The sequence below is a fragment of the Anomalospiza imberbis genome, chromosome Z (genome assembly GCF_031753505.1).
Source record: "Anomalospiza imberbis isolate Cuckoo-Finch-1a 21T00152 chromosome Z, ASM3175350v1, whole genome shotgun sequence".
Lineage (NCBI taxonomy): Eukaryota > Metazoa > Chordata > Aves > Passeriformes > Viduidae > Anomalospiza > Anomalospiza imberbis.
This window is the reverse complement of record NC_089721.1, coordinates 32,675,445-32,694,625: the sequence shown is the minus strand read 5'-3', so window position 1 is coordinate 32,694,625 and position 19,181 is coordinate 32,675,445. Positions and strand designations below refer to the sequence as shown.

Genomic DNA, 19,181 nt, shown 5'->3' with positions numbered 1-19,181 from the left:
TTGTCAACTTTGATGAAGTGCATACATGCTTGTTCCGTCCCCAGACAAGAATCAAAAAAGGCTTACCAGTAAATAAGTGGTTTAAATGATAGCTGAGAAGATAATTGAGCATAGCCTAAATACAACTAATCTGCATGATATAATCAATGACATAATTTCCTACCTTTTTGAGAACAGAACACAATACTATAATCTATTCAAATTATTTTATAAGGTTTCAAATACAGCTGGGACATTTCCATATGAGTGAAGAGAACAACATTTATTTTGTATGCAATATATTAGGAGTTGCATCATATACTCATTTTTATTTTTGTTTCACTTAAAGAAAAGCCAATGATGCAATTTTTTAGGACAAACACGATTTCAGGAATTTGTAATTACAGTAACATGTGGCCCCACTAGAGCATCTGCATTATTTTTGGTATGTTTTTCAACACCTATTTTAAATGTGACACCAAAGTGACACTCAGAACCTGCCAACTGCCCTGCAGCCAGAGATAACTGAAATAGCTTTGCATTCCTCACCGCATCAAATGTTTTAATTTTTACTGCATTTCACTTGCTTCAAAAGTCTTCACTAATGAACAGATTTTCCCACTATGTTTTTTGAATCATGAATAGATTACTTGATGAGAATTTAATACTCACTTCATACTAATGCACAGAACACTGAAAAGTCAGGACTATGGTATTTTAAAAGAGTATGTAAACCAAAGCTATCTTTAAATCAATGGTGAAAACAACTAAAGACTTTCTAGAGCCTCAATGTGATATATAATGCAAATCCAGCCTCTATCTCACAAAATGCTCCTAAGAATGTAAAATGCATAATCCTTTTAAGTAACAATTACAGAGTTAAATAATGCAAGCTGTCCCACTGGCACAGCAGAGAAGTGCTCTTCTGTGGATTAGGAGAAACCATTAGAAGATGAATCTTGCTTTCTAACCAGAGCCTCATAAGGGCTAAACATATTGAAGAAAGGTTAACGGGAGTTACTGCAGCTCAGGTGTGGTGAAAAAAGCAGCAGCTACTCTATTCAAGACCACAGACTACAAACCTAGTGGTTTTCAATGAAGACTTCTAGGAGAATGGAATTGGAATGCTCTAGGTTAGTGATATTAAAATCTAAAGATTTAAAGCAAAAAAAGAACATGAAAAACTATGGAAAGAAAGATAACACAATCAGGTCATTAGGGGTATGTGACCAAGAACCAAAAAAGCTATTAATCTTCTTAATACTCTTAAATCAATCTTCATTTGCTTTACATAAAAATTATTAGCAGAGTTTTGACATACACAGATTTACTTCTCGTTGCAGCATCATTATGAAAATTTCATTCCAAACCACAGAAACATATCTATGCTATATATATGCTATGAAGCATAAAAGCAAAAATCAGGATGAAAATTTACTCTTCCTTTTCATACTAAAATATAGAGCAACAGAGTAATTTCATGTTACCACTCTTTACTATGCTTTGAATGACAATTATATTTTTCTAGCAGACTGCTCACCACACCTTTAATACTACAAATATCTCGCCATACGCTGGCTAAATCATGCTTTATCTAGCAAAAATCCAAGTTTTGTGCCTTCTATCTGCCTTGCTCTTCAACAAAGATATCTGCAAGACATCAGCACTAAACAAAATTTTACACTTGTAGCAAATAGAGCATTTTGAACCAGGATGATATTATTTCTATCTGATAATACAACCTGCTCACACTCAAAATCAAAGTTTGCCATCAATAAAACCATCCTCAATTTTACCTTGGGAGTTGATAATGGAAGAGAGAAGCTGTCATTCACCTCACTGCTACAGGCACTGTCATGCAGAGCTGTCACTGAATCCTGGAAGACGTCTCTCTCTAGAGAATACTGTGATTCAAAGGTGGACTCATCCGCTAGATCTGCCTCGCCGGAGTCCACCTAACAACAAAAGCAATTCAATCAGCCAAGCTGCTGCCCTCACACCACATAAGCCCCAAACACATGCACACCAGCCATTACATATTGGTATTTTCCCTCTTTTTCATTCCATGTTTTAGACTGAAATTACATTTGTAAAGTGCAGTAGGAAAATTTTCTGCTTCCAGAAAATCCGTGTTACTACTTCTTCAAAGGTTGCAAAGAATATCTGAAGTAAGGCAAGAATCTGAACCAGAGTAAGTTGTGGGGCTGAGGCACACTCATGCCTATTAATAGAAGCACAAAGTGTTGCGCGAATTCCGCTGTACTTCTTGGTGTCTACATTTTGATTTCTTTAGGGCTTCTTTTTAAAAAAATTAGCACGGAAAAAATATTGAGCTTAACTTAGTGCCCCTTGTCAGGAATGTTCTCTTGACTTAACTTCTTAGGATCAGTTATTTTTATACTCTTTTTAAAAACAATGTGGAAACTACAGTGCTTTACAGTGCATTTATATATTCTGTATATTCATTCCAAGATTATTTAACAGATTTTAAATTATTTTGCTTTTGACAACAAAATTACTACAGGCATTCCTATATTTCTATTACTCTTACATGAGAAATAAATTTTTTAAAAGAGTTTCATACATTGACATGGGTAGTATTTTTGCCTTTATTTTTAAATGAAACACATTTTTTTCAAAGACTCATATTCTTTTAAATACCAGAATAAAATTAAGCCCTAAAAACCCTAATTTATGGTGCTTCTTAACACTTGGATTATTATTTCATCTCCCCAGCAGAGCTCAAGAACATATTGTAGGCTAACAAAATGATCACTGGGTTGAGAGCCATGCCCATATCATAAACTTGTATGAAGCAGATGAGTGCGCCCATCTACACAGATGGGATCTAACTTATTTTTCAGCTCCTGTGGTTAATCATATTATGAATCCATTATAGCAGTAGCAACATTCTGCAGTAATTGAACACATTGATTCCTTTTCAGAGTAAAAGGAATTTTTTTTATTAATTCAAGCCTACAGACCTAACTGCTAATCCAAACTGCCTCTCTGCTGTAACTTACTCTCAGCTCATCTTCTTGAAAATGCGTATTCGTTTTACCAAAACTGTGCCCTAAAAACGTATTGTGAAAATTCAGGACATATCTGTAAAATCTGAGTACCAATCTGTCAATGAAAAACAGTATCTCATATGTGCACTCTCAAAACATACCTTCAGCTGGGTGACTGCACATTTAGTTTCCCATTTTGCACATTTAATTAGACAACTGACAAACCTGAGTGACAATTTTATTATGTCATGTATTTCAACTGCTTTTTTTCATAAGTTTTTTCTGATTGGAACCACAGATGCGAGTCCGTAGTTTTTTAGTTAATTTTTTATTTAGTTTTAATCATTCTAACACATCCTCAGTTAAAGGTTATTTAGAATATAAAACTCATGCTTCTTCTAAATGAATGGAGCAAGAATAATACTGTTACCTAACTGCTAAAGGTAACAAACTGAAGAATTAAAAACATGCAGTCTTATTTAAAGGCAAACTATTAAATCAGCTTGTCATCTGCAAATGTGAAAAAACAGCAAACCTGCTGGAAGCAGTAATGCAGAAATTTTCACCTTGACAGGATCCATTTCAGGTTTTTGCTCAATTTTGACTTTTTCTCTAATGAAGTAAGTTCTCATGTTTAGAAGCTGCTTCCCTGCTCAAGTCTCCAGAAAATGAGGGCCTAATAATTTCAACATCAGACCCAGAAGAGAACAAATAACCATGAGAATACACACTTAGAATACATACATATACATGTGTATTCTGAGTTGTTGTTTCGTTTTTCATTTTTTTATTTTGTGGGAGGAAGGGTTGGGGAATTTTTTTTCTGTTTTGTAGTGCCCTAGTTCCTGTGTCTTTTTAATCTGAGCTCTTACTGGTAACTTCTGGGCTATGTAAGGCACTGAATGCTCAGGTAAGCTGCATTGTTTGTACAAGCAAACACCTTTTGACCTTGTAAATCTCATAATCACTGACTGATGTTGAAGGCTGAAGAATATTATTAGGAGTAAGTATTTGCAGCTTTTGAAGATACAGTGTTCCTTGTAAGGCTGGATTACATGCAAAAAAGGGAATATCAAAAACTTTCCACAGTAGAAAAGTGATGTATTATGATACATAGAGAAATAAGCACATGAACATTTCCCCAAAAAGGTGAGATTTCCAAAGGGCTGCTCAGTGCATGCAAAGACAAGCGGATAGCCATGCACTTTTGAAACCATCAGCAAATACTTTTTTTTTCCTCAGCAATGAACATATCATAGGCCAGATTCACAGCTCATGCAAAAAGCCAAAATCTCTAGACACCAGTTTCTACAAAGTCAGAATCAATCCCACCTACACTGGATGAGTAATGTGGAGACAGTGAACACTAAAAAATAAGCATGGACAGTGACAAGGCAATTCCTTTCACTACAAAATGCAAAGACTGAAGAAATTTCCAGTAAGTTGGGCCACTAACCAGAGCCAGCTCAGCATGGAAGAGGGCTGCATCAGCTGGCCCCTCCTCCTCAAGTGACTGGGCAGTGTAGAAAAAGCAATCTTCCTTAGCAGAGACATAGCCCTCCTCAGGAGAAAGCTGCAGAAAGAACGAAGCTCTGAGTCGGATGAGTGGCCTGGACACAGCAGGTGCAGAGTGCATTCTGCGAGAGGGGCAGGGGGCTGTTTAGAAAGGCAAATGGATTCCAAATGCAGCAAAGAGATCATTTCAATCATAGTCACAGTATTCAGTGGGTAAAGAGACATTTTTTTCTTTTCAAATTTACCTGAATTGATTCAGCTTCACACCTCATTCTGAAACACCAAATAATGAAGAAGGTCTGTCCAGGTATACCACAGAGCCCACAACTTAGTCTAGGCTCATTTTCAGTTTCTGTTCTTAATAAAGATATACTAAAACTGCCATCACAGCTGCCAAGAGAGAATAGAGCCTAACAGTAGAGGTCTTTATAATCTTGCTAGCCACACAGCAATCTTGGTTGCAGGCAGGAAGACTTCATCTACTCTCTGTGTTTTACGATCATATTTCTTAGCCTCTAGAGGACAAAATGTAATTGTGACTATAAACCAATAGCTTTTTCCAATATAATTTGTTAGTAGGTGCATTTGTCCAGTACTGCAAAAGAAGTAGGGATTATTTCCAACGTTTAATTACTTGGCAAGCATAATACATGAAATATTGAAGTGCAAATGCCGTATGCTTACAACTTTTGGGAAACAAAACCCCTATGCATTTTCTCCGTTAGAGTGGCATCTTCTAGAGTATGAAATTTTGCTTGCAATTAACATGGAGTCTCCAATAAAAAATGAATTAATTTAGCAGAACAAGTTAAAACCTACTCTCTTACTATGAAAAGCAAAGTTTCTGGGAACTTAAACAACAGACATTCCCTCCCACTCTATCTTCAAAGATCTACTAAGAATGAAAATTTAGTATCTACATCCACAAGGGTTACAATATTATCAATTCATGAAAAACAAAAATTAATCCCTAAAACTGTGCTTTGGCTTACTAATATAGAGAAAGGTATCTTTCCTGAATGCATGAACTAATGATATTCTACTGATTTGAACTTAACCCATCAGGGATGCTCATTCATTAGCATTCTTGTGATACTTGTGAGGGACTGGAATGCTAATGGTCAATGTGTCAAACATTTGCCGAGGCAGCAGGTGCTTTGCTGACCAGGCACGAAGTAGCCACACAGCTGCAGAGGGGGTGCACAACTACCACCAGAGGCTACAAGCTTGGTTTTGAGCCAGATAAGGGAAGAAGCTGGTAAAAAGCAAATCCTGCAAGGTGCAACAGTGCTTTTTATCATGTCCATGTCCTTACACAGGTGGCTCAGGTATGAAAACTTCCCTCTAGAGACCCACCCGGACACTCACATGAAGCCTGAAGGTATTCATGCCTTCTCGTGGACTATAATTGGCTCAACTGTGCTAACCTGAGAGGAAGCTGTAACATCTTAGGTGTCATAAACTATCAAACACAGAATGCCTCGTAACCTATGGTGTTACATGAGACAGTGTAAAACTCTCCCAACATGAGAGGTACTTGGCATCCTCATCTACCCTAAGCATGTATTAACTCATTGAACTTTGTGTTTCATGGGTTTCCCCCATCCTCAGTGGATCAAGACTGTGACCAGCACTTTGAAGGGGCACTCAAACTGCAACAATCAAGTCTTGTCACTGGATCCATGGGTGGTGACTACATACTTTTCTACCCTTATCCTTTCTTTGTCTTTCTTTTCCCATATACATTTTCTGAAGTGTTATTTTTTTTGTTTTTATATGGTTGCATTTCTAACCAAAATGCCTACATTTTAAAATTTACCAAATATTATTCTACCTTAATGTTCTTAAGCTTGCAAGTAAAAATTTGTTATTGAACCTCTTGAAAGTTTTCTTGTTTCTCCCACACACCATCCAGAATAAATCAAACAACCTCCTCAAGCAGAATAAAGCCATAACAGTGCTATATCTTGCAAAGCAAAGGAATCGGTTAATTCCACACAAAACAAATAAAAACAACTTTATGTCACCATCTCACACATTCAGCGAACCATGTAAAGTGTACAGTGTACAATATTATGCCTGGCAACTTTCAGTTCTGAAAGACTGCTTTTTCTGTTTTCTCATCTGCAAGACAGGTGTGCTAGGCCCTGCAATCACTACACCAGCCATGTACTACCCAGGCCACTCCTACATGTAAGGCAATAGTTGGGCCACCCAGCTGTACCGCAAAACACACAAAATGTTTGGAGAAGTCAGGATCAGCATGTACCAGCTTCAATTATATAAAAAGTACACAGTGAATTCCCAAATCCTTACAGGCAATGGTTTGGCAACTCCTATTTTAACTGTTCCTGTTGGGGCTCCTTTCAGTGCTTGCACCGCTTCCTCCAGGCTGCCATTTTCCAAGTTGATATCATTGACAAACATAAGCCGATCTCCAGGAAGAAGTCTGCCATCTTGCTCAGCCACACCCCCCGGAACTAATGAGCGAATCACAATTACAGTGTTTGCTGGATCAACAGGATCCTAATTAAATAAAGGGAAGAAAAAGATTAAGAGAATTTTTATTCATGAGACTTATTAACTAAGCAGTGTTGGTCTCCTCTAGATGAATCTTCAGTAGGAGCAAACCATCCTGTCTGTACTGTCCATACATTCAGACCTCCACTTATTTTTAATTCTTAAATGTGAAATTTATTACTCCTTTCTAGGTGATGTTCCATCATGTTATCTCCAATATAAAATGCTACTAAATAGCACAGTGTTGTCCACGCACATCAGAAATTCATAGACTTCCTACTGCAACAACAGTATCCTCCCTTATACTCAGAGGTTTGAGGACACCGGTGGGCAATGTAGACTGGGGCAAATGTAACACATGCACTCTAGTGGAACGAATGACTTATTTTCAATAACTGTCTTGTAATTCATGATTTTGCTCAACTGAGAAAGTTTTCAAGAGCCAAGGTCATGTGCATGCCCAATTAGATACCTATAGGAGAGAGGAACATAACAATATAAGACTAATCAACAAGACAAAACGAAGTGATGTTTGTTTTTAAGAAAGAAAACTGCTTTTAAGTGACCATCCTGATATATACAGATTTCTATTAAAAAAGCTAGCATCAAATACTAGTAACAGGAATATATAATTCTGCTGTAACAATTATCACACATGCAAAATATTTGTGTGATTCTTGCAGAACAACATCCACAAGGAACATCATGTTAATACTTCCAACATGCAGTTCACTGGAGTGCATGAAAAGAAAAAAACTCCAAAAAATGTAACCATGCAACAGCTTTACTGATAGCTAAGTAGAGAAAAGCAAACATCTACAAACCAGCATGCAGCTGTAACAAGTTTCCATGTCATGCTGTACATCTGAAAGGACAGACACCATCAAAGCAACATTGAAAAGCCATAGGAATAGGGAGACGGCTGAAAGCTGGTGTGAGAGAGGTGTTGATGGAGGGAGGGAGAGAGGGATAGAGGGAGTGAAAGAAGGTCATCAAGAAGACCCTTAACACTTGATGACAGTAAAAAGAATGCCATGGAGTAATAAAACACTTCCCAAGTCAAAATATAACTAGCAGTGTTGCTGAGCATTGACATCTTCCTCACTGTTTTAACAACAAATACTTATTGTCACTTTAGATAGCACTGCATGACACATTTTTGGGGAAAAAAAAGAAACAAGCCTCTCTAGTCTATGTAATTGTCTTCCTTAGGGTTAGAAATTATGTAGACCGTTCTACAGGCCTGCCATTGCATAAAACATAAGAAATGTATTAGTATGAACATAGTTCTCCTCACAGTTTAGTCACTGTTCATTGAAAACGAATCTAGAATTTGATGGAAACAGCAAAATACAAATATAAATCTCCCTGTAAGTTTACTGTTCACGGTCTTAAAAGAAAGTAAAATTTCAGTGACCAAGTGAAATTTTTTTACTGCATATCAAAAGAAAGAACATATGACAGTACCCAAATATTATAACATCAAAAAAAAGCTAAGTATCAGAAAGCTGACTAAAGCTGGAAGACTAACTCATATTTGAAAAATATGTTAACCAACTTAAGGCATTTCCCACAAGCTTTAGTACTATTATCCATAAACAAAATTCAGTCACTAACCACATACGCACCCACCATTTGTGTTAATGCTCAGAAGAGGCTGAAGCAAAAATATCTTCTATTAAGTAGACATGGACTTCAAACACTCAGGTTCGTCTGTGATGTCTCACTGCAGAGCATCACGAGCAATACTTTAAAAAGTAGTCAGTGCTTCATAAAAGACACTTGACTACACCTTTATCCTTCACATTAATACACTACACTGCTCTTCACCTTATCAGTGTGCAAATGCAAAATTTAAGCCATAACTTAATTGTAAGGACAGCCCTGGGGCCATAATTTCCACCTGGTAGTTTTTGCCAGATGTAAATACATTTCTGTGGACAAGATCCAGCAGAAACCTGGAAAGACACCTGACCCCACAGCACCACAAAACAGCTCAGTAAAAGTCTACATGGACCTCAAGGAGAAATTACTTGACATCAATTTAAAATTATCCACTGGAAAACTGGGAACATGAGGAATATTTGTTCTGGCATCCTAACCAAGTGAAGGCAAGAGACAGGCACCAAGCTGTTCATTGGGACACTCCAAGGAATATAGTTCAGATAGCCAGGAATTCGGAAGTCAAACACAAAATGAATGGGGATGTTTAAGCGTGTGCCTGACAGACAGCAGCTAAGCAAGGGATTTCAGAATTACAGTTCTGGATTTTAGTAAATCCTGCTTTAAGCATTTAAGTCCTTTATTAGATCTTGCCCTAAACACCTCACTGCAGGTGCAAAATACATGGCTAAATGCCTAAATATGCTGGCTACATCATTCATTGTCCTTGGGTCACTAGAAGACAGCTTCCTGAAAATCCTACCATATAATGGATTGTCTGTTTTTCTGAACCAGTATTACTATCATCATTAGAAACTGCAGTCTTAATACAATGAGAGGAATATGTAACATAATTACTGGAATGCCTACCAGCTGTGATTAGTTCAACTCTATTGCTTAGTTTCAATTAATGTTTACCCTAAAAATACACAGAACATACCGCAAGATCCAAGCAATATGAATATTTTGTCCTCCATCCAAAGAAGTGCAGAAATTACCTGATAATCCAATATGCTAAATCCAAGCCCCATACTCCCTTTCTCCAGCTCAATGTGCTGTACTTCTGTTTCCCACATTGCCAGAGATGAGCTTTGCACCCCTTCCATACTCTGGCCCTCATCAGCTGTTTCCAAAGTTGTTCCCTCTGTGTCTGAGGAACCAATGAATCCAAGTTCTATGTGACCCTGAGAAAAACAGTAAATGTTTACCAATAAAATGTAAACAGTCGATAATCTTCAGAGACAAAACTCTGCTTACAGAAAACAAGATAAAACCTAAGTGATATCTGTAAACACAGAAGAAGTGCAAGCACTCAGGAGATTTAATGAACACTGATAAACCTGGCACAAAATACAAATATTTATATTTGTATCCAAGCTGCAAGCATATTAAACTACTCACTAGGAAAATATTTACAAAATGGAATTTCTGTCAAATTAAAATCTTCAAAAAACTTTATTAGTATATGCATTCAAATATATGGTAAATATTAAATGGTATGTCTAAAATATGCCTTCATTAAATGTAATCATACAAACAGGAGCCAGAATATTTAATAAAAGTAAAAACAAATAAATATTTACATACACAGACTGTTCTTCGCTTGGTTTCTTAGAGAAGTTTAGAAACTATAAGCTGAATTTGGTGCCTTGCTCAGAACTCAGAGTTAACTGTTTCTCTTTCCATACAAATGGTGTTGCTTTGTATATTATACCCTAGGCCATTCCTACATGTTTAGTTCACCAGGCTGCCCAGAGCTGTGCACTTACAAGTGACATAAGTGTCAGTCAAGGAATGCAAACACAGTTATGCACAATGCAAAGCCAGAAAGCAAAGTTAAAAACTAGATTAATAAATTCAGATTCTAAAGAACCCACAGTTCAACTTGCTATACTCCTACATCTCACCTACAGAACAAGAAGTACAGAACTTAGAGAAACAGCCCCATATCCTAGAATATTTTTGCCTATGACGAGCCAGGATTCATATCTTCTGGTGGCCTAAAAAATAGCTGATAAACATTATTTGCTGTTTCATATTTGTCTGGCTCCAATTCCAAAAACATTAAAATGTATTTATAATCATGTAGAAGAACTTCAGGTTTTTTTTTCTCAAGAAAACTGTCATTTTCAGTGATTGTTTAAAGACAAAATACCTTTTCTGTGAGCTGAACCTCAGATAGGCTTAGACTCTCTAGTATTTCTGGCTGAGTGACAGGTGGAGCTACTGGACGACAGCACACCATTGTCACCTTAATAGGCAGCTCTTTCAAGATACTGACCACATCCTTGTGGTTTTCTCCAAGAAGAGAGATCTCATTCACCTCAATAAATAAAGAATACACAGTGGTTAGAACTACAGAGTATTTCTAAGCACAGTAACAAAAATGAGTAAAAATAAAACAAGCAAACCCAAACTCACTAATCACCTCATTTAAAAAAAAAAGTAAAATAAAAGCAACAAAAATCCCCATGCTAATAGACACTATCAATCCTTAATTTCTACTCAATTCGGTGCTCACCACCAAGGTACGTACTGAACTAAATGTATAGTCTTTTTAACTGCATGTCACCACCCTACAAACACCATATACACTGTAGCTTCATGTTTCTTGCATTAATGTAAACCAAATTCACATCTTAATTCTAAGAGAATAATTTAGAAAAGTAATCAGATGACTAGTCCCTTCACTGAGTTGGGATAATCCTATTAAATCTTAACACTTTTACTACATATTCTTTTTTGGTGACAGTCTTGGTTTCAGCTGGGATAGAGTTAATTTATTCTCAGTAGCTGTGCAGGGCTGTGTTTTGAATTCAGTATGAAGAATAATTTAGATAACACACCGATGTTTTGACTGCTGCTAAGTTGAATCAAGGACTTTTGGTGTCTCATGCTCTGCCAGTGAGAAGGTACAATAAAGAAAAAAAAGCTATGAGGGAGCACAGCTGGGATAAATGACCTAAATTGGCCAAAGGGGTATTTCACACCCTAGAGCATCACGTCCCCAGTATGTAACTCGGGAGTTAACTGGAAGGTGCACTGATGAGAGCTTGGGGATAGGGTCTGGCATTGGGTAGCAGGCAGTGAACACTTGCACTGTGCATCACTTGAAGGTTTTTCTCCTTTTTACTATGACTATTATTATTATTATTATTATTATACTTTGTTTCAATTATTAAACTGCCATTATCTCAACTTAAAAGGTTTTACTTCTGATTCTCCTCCTCATCACACCAGGCTGGGGGTGAGTGGGGTGGGTAAGCAAGTGGCTGCATGGTGCTTGCTTACTTGCCAGCTGAGCTTAGACTATGAGAAAGACCTTGGACTATCAAAAAATCAGCTACCAGCTAAGAAATGTATGTAAGCATATGTATTCACATAAATATATGTAAATACATATTAAGTGACTACTCAACCACTAACTGGCATGCTGTTAGATATACATCATTCCCATGGTCATAGCCTATGAGAAGAAACTTACTGCTCAAAAACCTTACTGAATGCAGACTAAGATAAAGCAGTACTTCATCTTACTTCCAGCAGTTCATCTCCACTGAATAACTTGCCGCTTCGTCCAACTGGCCCTTCAGGTAAGATAGATCTGATGAAATGATGACCCACTGTAGCTTCAAGGCTTATCCCTAACCCACTGCTTTCACTAAATTTGTTAACCACAGCCACCTAAAGGAAGATAAAGAAATGGTTACATTTGTCATATTTACAGCCAGATCTATTACTTACCATTTCAATTTACATGCAGTTAGGTGAAAATTCCAGAAGTGAGAAACCAGAAGTACTGTCATGTGTAATGGGGTGTCAGGTAGAAGCCAATTCATTGATCACACACCACTTTGCAATACACAAATGCAAAACTGCTTATGACAACAATCTAATAATACATACTTCTACAGACACTACATCTGTGACATGTGATCTCCTAAACTGACATACTACTTTTCTTCTGTATCTACAATATATGTTCTGTGCATTATTTACATCATTATGTGAAATCACTTATTCAGTATGCAGAATGAGAAGGAAGCTTCAAGTTCTAGCTAATGAAGGGAGCTTTGAAGTTCATATTAAATATTATTTTTTCTCTAAACACATTTATTCTCCTGAGGCTGGAAAATTGGTGAAACAATAGTTATGGGCACAGTAATCTAACAGGTCTGTCATGGTTTTGATAAAATACAGAAAAATACATATTTACATTCAAAGTCTATAATTAAAATAATCTCAACATACTAAGAAGCATATGTGTAATTTTCATACATGAAGGAACAAATGCAATACAAGCATATTTCTATCCATATGTTGTCAACATAACAGATGCACAGACGAAAGAGATGCATATTTAACAATAATAAACAAAATTTACCTACCACTATTTCATAATTTGAACCCATAATCCTCTGCCATTTTATCTTTGCAGCCGCTTCTTCTGTACTAGTTAGCTGGAAATCTAAAATTTGTATTTAATATTACTGTGAGAAAGAATTAAAAAACCTAATCAACTCCTAAAACAGATAAAGTATATGAAACATGCACAATGACACAATCATTCCCATGATGTCAGAACTGTCTTAAATATGACTAAAAACTTGGCATGTTTAGTCTCACCAAGCTTGAGTTTACCACAGCAAAAACTTGCAAAGCAGTATAAAGATTTCAACCATGAAAAACTGTGTATTTTGAAAGACATGAAGTTCAGTCAAATAGACTGCTGGCTGGGAAGAAAAGATACCTACTAGCCTCAGAGTTGAGTCAATTTTTTGCAATTTTTTCAGAGAATAGGCACCAAGGAAATGAAAAGGTTGCACTCAAGCCCTATGTTAAATCAGATGACATGTGAGCTGATCAGACTGATTCATGGGGATGGCTAAAATACTTAGAAAATGCACACTGATCCTTTTGGACAGACACTGTATTTTAATAAGAATGTCCAAAAAACACAACCTGGAGATTTATTTTTTATTTTTAAAACCATGAGCACTGTGAAAGATTTTTCTGAAACTGTAAGCCCTAAAGGTCAGTAACAGAATGCAAGAAGTCCAAGTTCTTTGCTTTTTTAAATTTTAATACCTAAAGAACAGCAACGAACTTGGAAAGGAAGGAAGCAGGAGAAGTACAGTGATATAGTGACAGGCTAGGTAGCAAACTGTGGTAAATCTTAATTTGAAAAACAGAGAAATGTTTTCTTCCTGCTCATTTCCCCCTCATTCACATTGTCTAGGGTCTATGACGGAAACCAATAAAAAGCAGTATTTAGATACAATAGCCAGCAAACACAGCAAGTTTAACAGGATCCTACATACTTAAGGTCCATGGCCTGGGCTGTGTCTACATTAAGTATCAAAATAAACTCTTCAGATGCTCATCACAGGTAAGGACAAGAATCTTCATTACAAAGTTCTCAAATCACACTGATTTTAGTAAGAAGAGAAAATGACTAAGAGCCTCAGACAGTGTTTTAAGTCTAGTCATCACTCAGAGATATTAGTAAGTATAAAGTCAGATGCTACATGGCGTTCAAAAAAGGACAATACTTTTCCCAAAGTGTAGACACAGCAGTATCTGAAGGAAAGAAGTTAAAAAGAAATTCCTTCAACTATCCAAGAAAATCAGAAAGCATGAGTTATGAAGATACAGATTGCAGAACTTTTCAGTTTCTCCTTTTACTCTGGAAGCACAAAAATGTTACACATCAAGCTGACACATGAAGTTATGTCTAAATCTGAAAAGCATATCATCACACAGGACTTCTGAAAATGTTGAACAGTGTTCTAGGAGATCAAGCAGGAAAAAAATACCCAGTAGAAAATAGGAATTTTGACAAAGAGCATAGGAAATTTGGAGAATATCAGTGAACCAGAACTGACTGAATTTCAGACATTACCAGAGAATACTAAATAAAATGTAAGCTCAAGAATTTGGGAAAAGGAAATTCATCAGAAGAGGCAGAAGTCCTGCAACTGTAGCTGGGCAGCTGCAGACAACTGGAAAGAAAACAGGGAATGGGAAGGATTTTTTTTTTTCTAGACTAGACTAAAAAGAGTTGATATGCAAAACTAGACTAGGAGAGGGTTGAGCAAGTAGCCAAAGCAAACTGCTCCATGTGACATCTTCAGCATATAATTATTTTCAGACACATACAGTAGTCCTGTTCCTACAACACTTACGATTAAGAGTACATGATTAAATGTATGACTACTTTGACTTTTTACTTCTACCTCAGCTACAGAGCTTGCAGAAGATGGAAAGACACACAAACACCTGGTCTTTGTGTAAGGACACAGAAGGGCAATTTCACAGAATAAAATATTAAACCTTGAGAACCTGTTTCCTGTTGTTTCATGTCATCTCCTATATTTACCACACCTGCACTGGATGGCAGTGATGGGGATCCCTGTTCTGTTTCATTGTTATCTGAAAAAAAGAAGAAATCTTTTCAGCTATTTAGCTATTTTATATGTCATAATACTTATCAAGCTCAAAGGCATGCTCTGGAGCACCAACTCTCTCCTCCACTGGACTTCAGAGTATCCATATTTGGCAAATGGAATCTGGCATGTGTGGCCCAGAAGAAACATCACATTTCAAAGATATTGTCTTTTGTTAATGCATTGCCTTCTCCAGTGAGTTCAATGAAAAAAAAAAATCTGATAAAAAACCCAGTACAACTAACAGTACCTGCATTTCTATGACTGAATAAAATGCATCTAAATATAACATTCTTTAGCATTCTTGTATTAATTTATTTTTTTCTTTCCTTTGTGCAATTCAGAAAGCTGATGCTGAAAACAAAAATGCTTCAGCCTTGGAGACCTGGATACCTGGCATACTTTTCATACATAGAAAATCCCTCCTACCACCAAATTCTGTTATGTATGTTGCTACCTGTCAGATGTTTTGAACGCCTGTTGGCTGGAAAAATAGCATTCTGAAGACTTGGCCTATACCTCTTCTTAAAGGTGGGAGTGGGAGGATGACATACAGGTAACATGCTACTGGCTCTCTGAAAATCTTATGTGAGATGAGGATTAGGCCTCTGTTGACTACTTGTGACATACTTTCACTGACATCTAACTATAACACAAGCAGCTGTTTTGTGCTTCCAGACCCTGTGCAGTTAGCTTTCATTTAAACACACTGACATTCAAGATGTGACACATATACTTAAATATGTGCAGAACATGTAAAATAAAGGTGCACAAATCTCATCATCAGCAACAAAATTACTACTGGTCTTTGGCATCTGAACATTTTACTCATGTATTTAGGGGCTGATAGGGTATTGACAATGCAAGCTACTCCTCTCATACCTGTACCTTGTAACAAGCAAAAGCAAAATGGGATGAGATTGATTATGCTCATCAAGGAGGGTCTTTCTCTGATTCCTTTTGAATGCAGCTCTCACTCTAGAGCATGAATAAAACATTTGCTGCCTTCTTACCATTCAAAGATTTGCAGGATCAAAGTCTCAAAACAATTCAGCCAGAAGTGCAATGCGGGAAAGAACTTTCAACAATCACTTTGAAAATGTAGCAAATAATACCACTGTGCCTAAAAGATTAATCAAACCATTTTAGACAAAACTCCACCTCATGTACAGCAGCTCTGCCATCTACCAGAATGAATAAGATACCCAGAATGAATCTGGCCCATTTTATTTACAGTTTGCAATTAAGCAGAAAAATGTTTCAAGCCAAGTTAACAGCAAAGCCAGTTTTAATTACCTTTAGCTGTGGTACTATCCCTTGTATCCCTTGTTTGGAATAGTAACTCCTGCTCAACAGGAACACTGAAGTCCTCCTGGGGTGGAATACAATTTTCCTGCTTACGACCTCTTCTGATCAAAGTAAGCCGAACCGTTTGTCCAGTGTGCCGCAAAACGTCAACTGCTTGCTGGTTAGTAAAACCCTGAAGATTTGTTCCATCCACCTGCAGGATCAAGTAGTTTTTCAGTTCACCCACAGAAAAAAGTTCAGGGCAAAACAATGCAGTTAGCTCTCAGCATCTGTTAGCCTGAGTAGAAAGCAAGTGGAGGGGCAAGAACAAAATCTCTACAATTTTAGTAATTGGATATGCTAAGCACTCCCACTGGAGTACTCCAGAGCTAGATGACAACCACTACCACAGCAAAGAGGGGAAGAGCGCCCACCATGGTGTGGCCAGGCAGATCTGCTCTGCAAGGTGGGAGAGGATACAGCATAAGCTGTGCAGGGCATATTGTACAGCCCGTCACTCAACCACTTCAGCCATCCCTACCTCTCAGGGATAATACTAGGTGAATAAACCAACAAAGCAATGGCTAGGCGTTCTGGAGAGACAAGAATAAGGAGAGACCATTGATGCATTGGGGTAGAAAGACTTATAGAGTGCAGTCATTTAGACACAGAGAAGTCTACCAATGAGCACTGTGAATTCCAATTTCAAAACACAACACTGTCACAAACAACCAGATATTATCACTGGTTCATCATTTTAAGATTTTAAAGAATAAAATTTTGGTCTTCTCTGTTTGAAATTATTTTATTATCTCATTAACTCGGGTTTTTTTTCTGGAATTCAAAATTTTGACATTTCTCAATTCTATCCCATTATCCCTACCTAGCACCCATCACATTATATTTTTCTTCTCCCTGCAAACTCCATTATATTCTACTATTTCTATATCTACCCCACAGTGCCTTAAATTTCTCAAATAATTCTTAGAATACTATGCTCTTTGACTCCTGTAATTGTTTCTGCCTATCTACACAAAATAGATATTTTGTGTATCAAAGTAGGACTTATTTTAAGTCCTACTAAATGAAGCATGAATCCCCTGGACCCTTAGTCATTTGTTGTCCTTCTCTGAAATTCTTCTAAATCTAAAGTAACTAAAAATCAGGTGGGACTATTTAATTTTTCCTCCACACTTAAACAAACCATATTTAAAAAATGCATTTTATTCTTCAGTGTCTGAGGTCACTCAAATAATTTTCTCCTTCTGTATGTGCAGTAGAAGAAGAAAAAAAACTTTGGAACAATCCATTTTAGCCATTTGTACTCAGCACGTAAATCTTTACAAGAAAAGATATATGCTTCCACAAACAACCATGCAGGCACTTCTGAAGAGAGACCATAACCTGTTCTTACTGCTGTCTTCACATAAATGCAAGGACATATCCACGAGAGACACAAAAATGCACTCCCTGCATTCACAACCTGATTTCCACCATAGAAGCAACAGTTTATGGATAAAAATATGTTCTTCTTTCTCTAAATACGTAAAATTTTGGGACACAACCTTTTAAAATAATTTTGAAAACAGTTGCCCAATTTGAATCAAACTTTGAAATTTCACACTTATTAACCTCCTACTGATACGGAGGATATATAATGATATATTCTCACATACAAGATTTTGTTTAAGAATTACAAGTTACATGCAGGTAGCATAATCAAAAAACGTGATGAGATACTCTGTCAGGACAGGACTCAGAACTGCAACACTGATTCTAAGTATTTTAAACAAGTACTTAATGAGTATTTCTTTGCAACATAAAGAAGCGGAGTCTTGTAGACAAGCTATTTCAGTTCATCCTGTGTTTACTTACAACTATAATTTGATCTCCCACATGGATTCTGCCATCATGTTCAACAGCACTGCCTTTTGTAATGCTTTTCACAAAGATACCAGAAGGTTCTGGGATGAAAAAACAGGGAAAATTAAGTTAACTAATTTATTAAGAAACAATTTAAATAATGCAATGCCACAATAATGCAACTAAAGGCACCAATTAAAAAAGGGAAAAATAAAAGAAAAAACAATCCCTAAGTAAGATAATAAAACAATCATAAAGAAAGCAATGATTAAAGAAAAACATATGTATTATTATCGTCTTAAAGAATGAGCCAGATTAATGTCTGTTTGCATTGGATTAGATCTCATTCAAAACCTTACAATGCCAAATACACAATTCCAGATGCAAAATGAGAAATATTCTAACTTCCCTTAATCTAAAGGTTGAAACCAACATAGACAAAAAACATATTTCTGACTTTTGCCAGATTTGGACAGAAAATTCAGCTTGAGTACACTAATCCAGTAATTTCTGAATTTTCTATGTACTTAAAAACAGCTTAAGAAAATGCATATTTGGATTGCCATATTGAGAAAATTATAACTGAATAGGAATACAACTTGACGTTTGAACCAGTTTTTAAATGCAGTAATCACTATTTGATAAAAAGGTCACTAAGTTTTAAAAACTCCAACAGAACAACAAAATCAAACAAAAAAACACCCATCAAAATAAAAACATTTTAGTTACTAACTAGTTACTACTTTTGAATCAGAAGAAAAGTAATATATAGAAAACACCTACAGAAGAGATATTTCACTAAAAGAAAACATTTCAGGAAAAACACACTTGCTTTGAAGTAACTTCAACAGCTCAATAAAATACAAATATACGGAGTTCCTACATACACATTTTGCAC

At 36.5% G+C, this 19,181-nt stretch overlaps 1 protein-coding gene across 9 annotated transcripts in view; it reads right to left on the bottom strand.

The window, feature by feature from the left end:
• The window catches only part of MPDZ (multiple PDZ domain crumbs cell polarity complex component), a 101,470-nt gene that overhangs the window by 45,581 nt on the left and 36,708 nt on the right, over positions 1-19,181 (bottom strand). For 7 of the 9 annotated variants that reach the window (XM_068176300.1, XM_068176303.1, XM_068176304.1 and 4 more), the window contains 10 exons: positions 18,296-18,384; positions 16,430-16,634; positions 15,021-15,119; positions 13,076-13,155; positions 12,225-12,371; positions 10,843-11,010; positions 9,686-9,871; positions 6,822-7,031; positions 4,447-4,563; positions 1,776-1,934 (listed from right to left, as the gene is read on the bottom strand). In XM_068176300.1, coding sequence (XP_068032401.1) covers positions 1,776-1,934; positions 4,447-4,563; positions 6,822-7,031; positions 9,686-9,871; positions 10,843-11,010; positions 12,225-12,371; positions 13,076-13,155; positions 15,021-15,119; positions 16,430-16,634; positions 18,296-18,384 — 1,460 coding nt within the window. The remainder of the gene's footprint in view (positions 1-1,775; positions 1,935-4,446; positions 4,564-6,821; positions 7,032-9,685; positions 9,872-10,842; positions 11,011-12,224; positions 12,372-13,075; positions 13,156-15,020; positions 15,120-16,429; positions 16,635-18,295; positions 18,385-19,181) is intronic. The other 2 variants (XM_068176301.1, XM_068176306.1) reach the window with 2 other exon arrangements.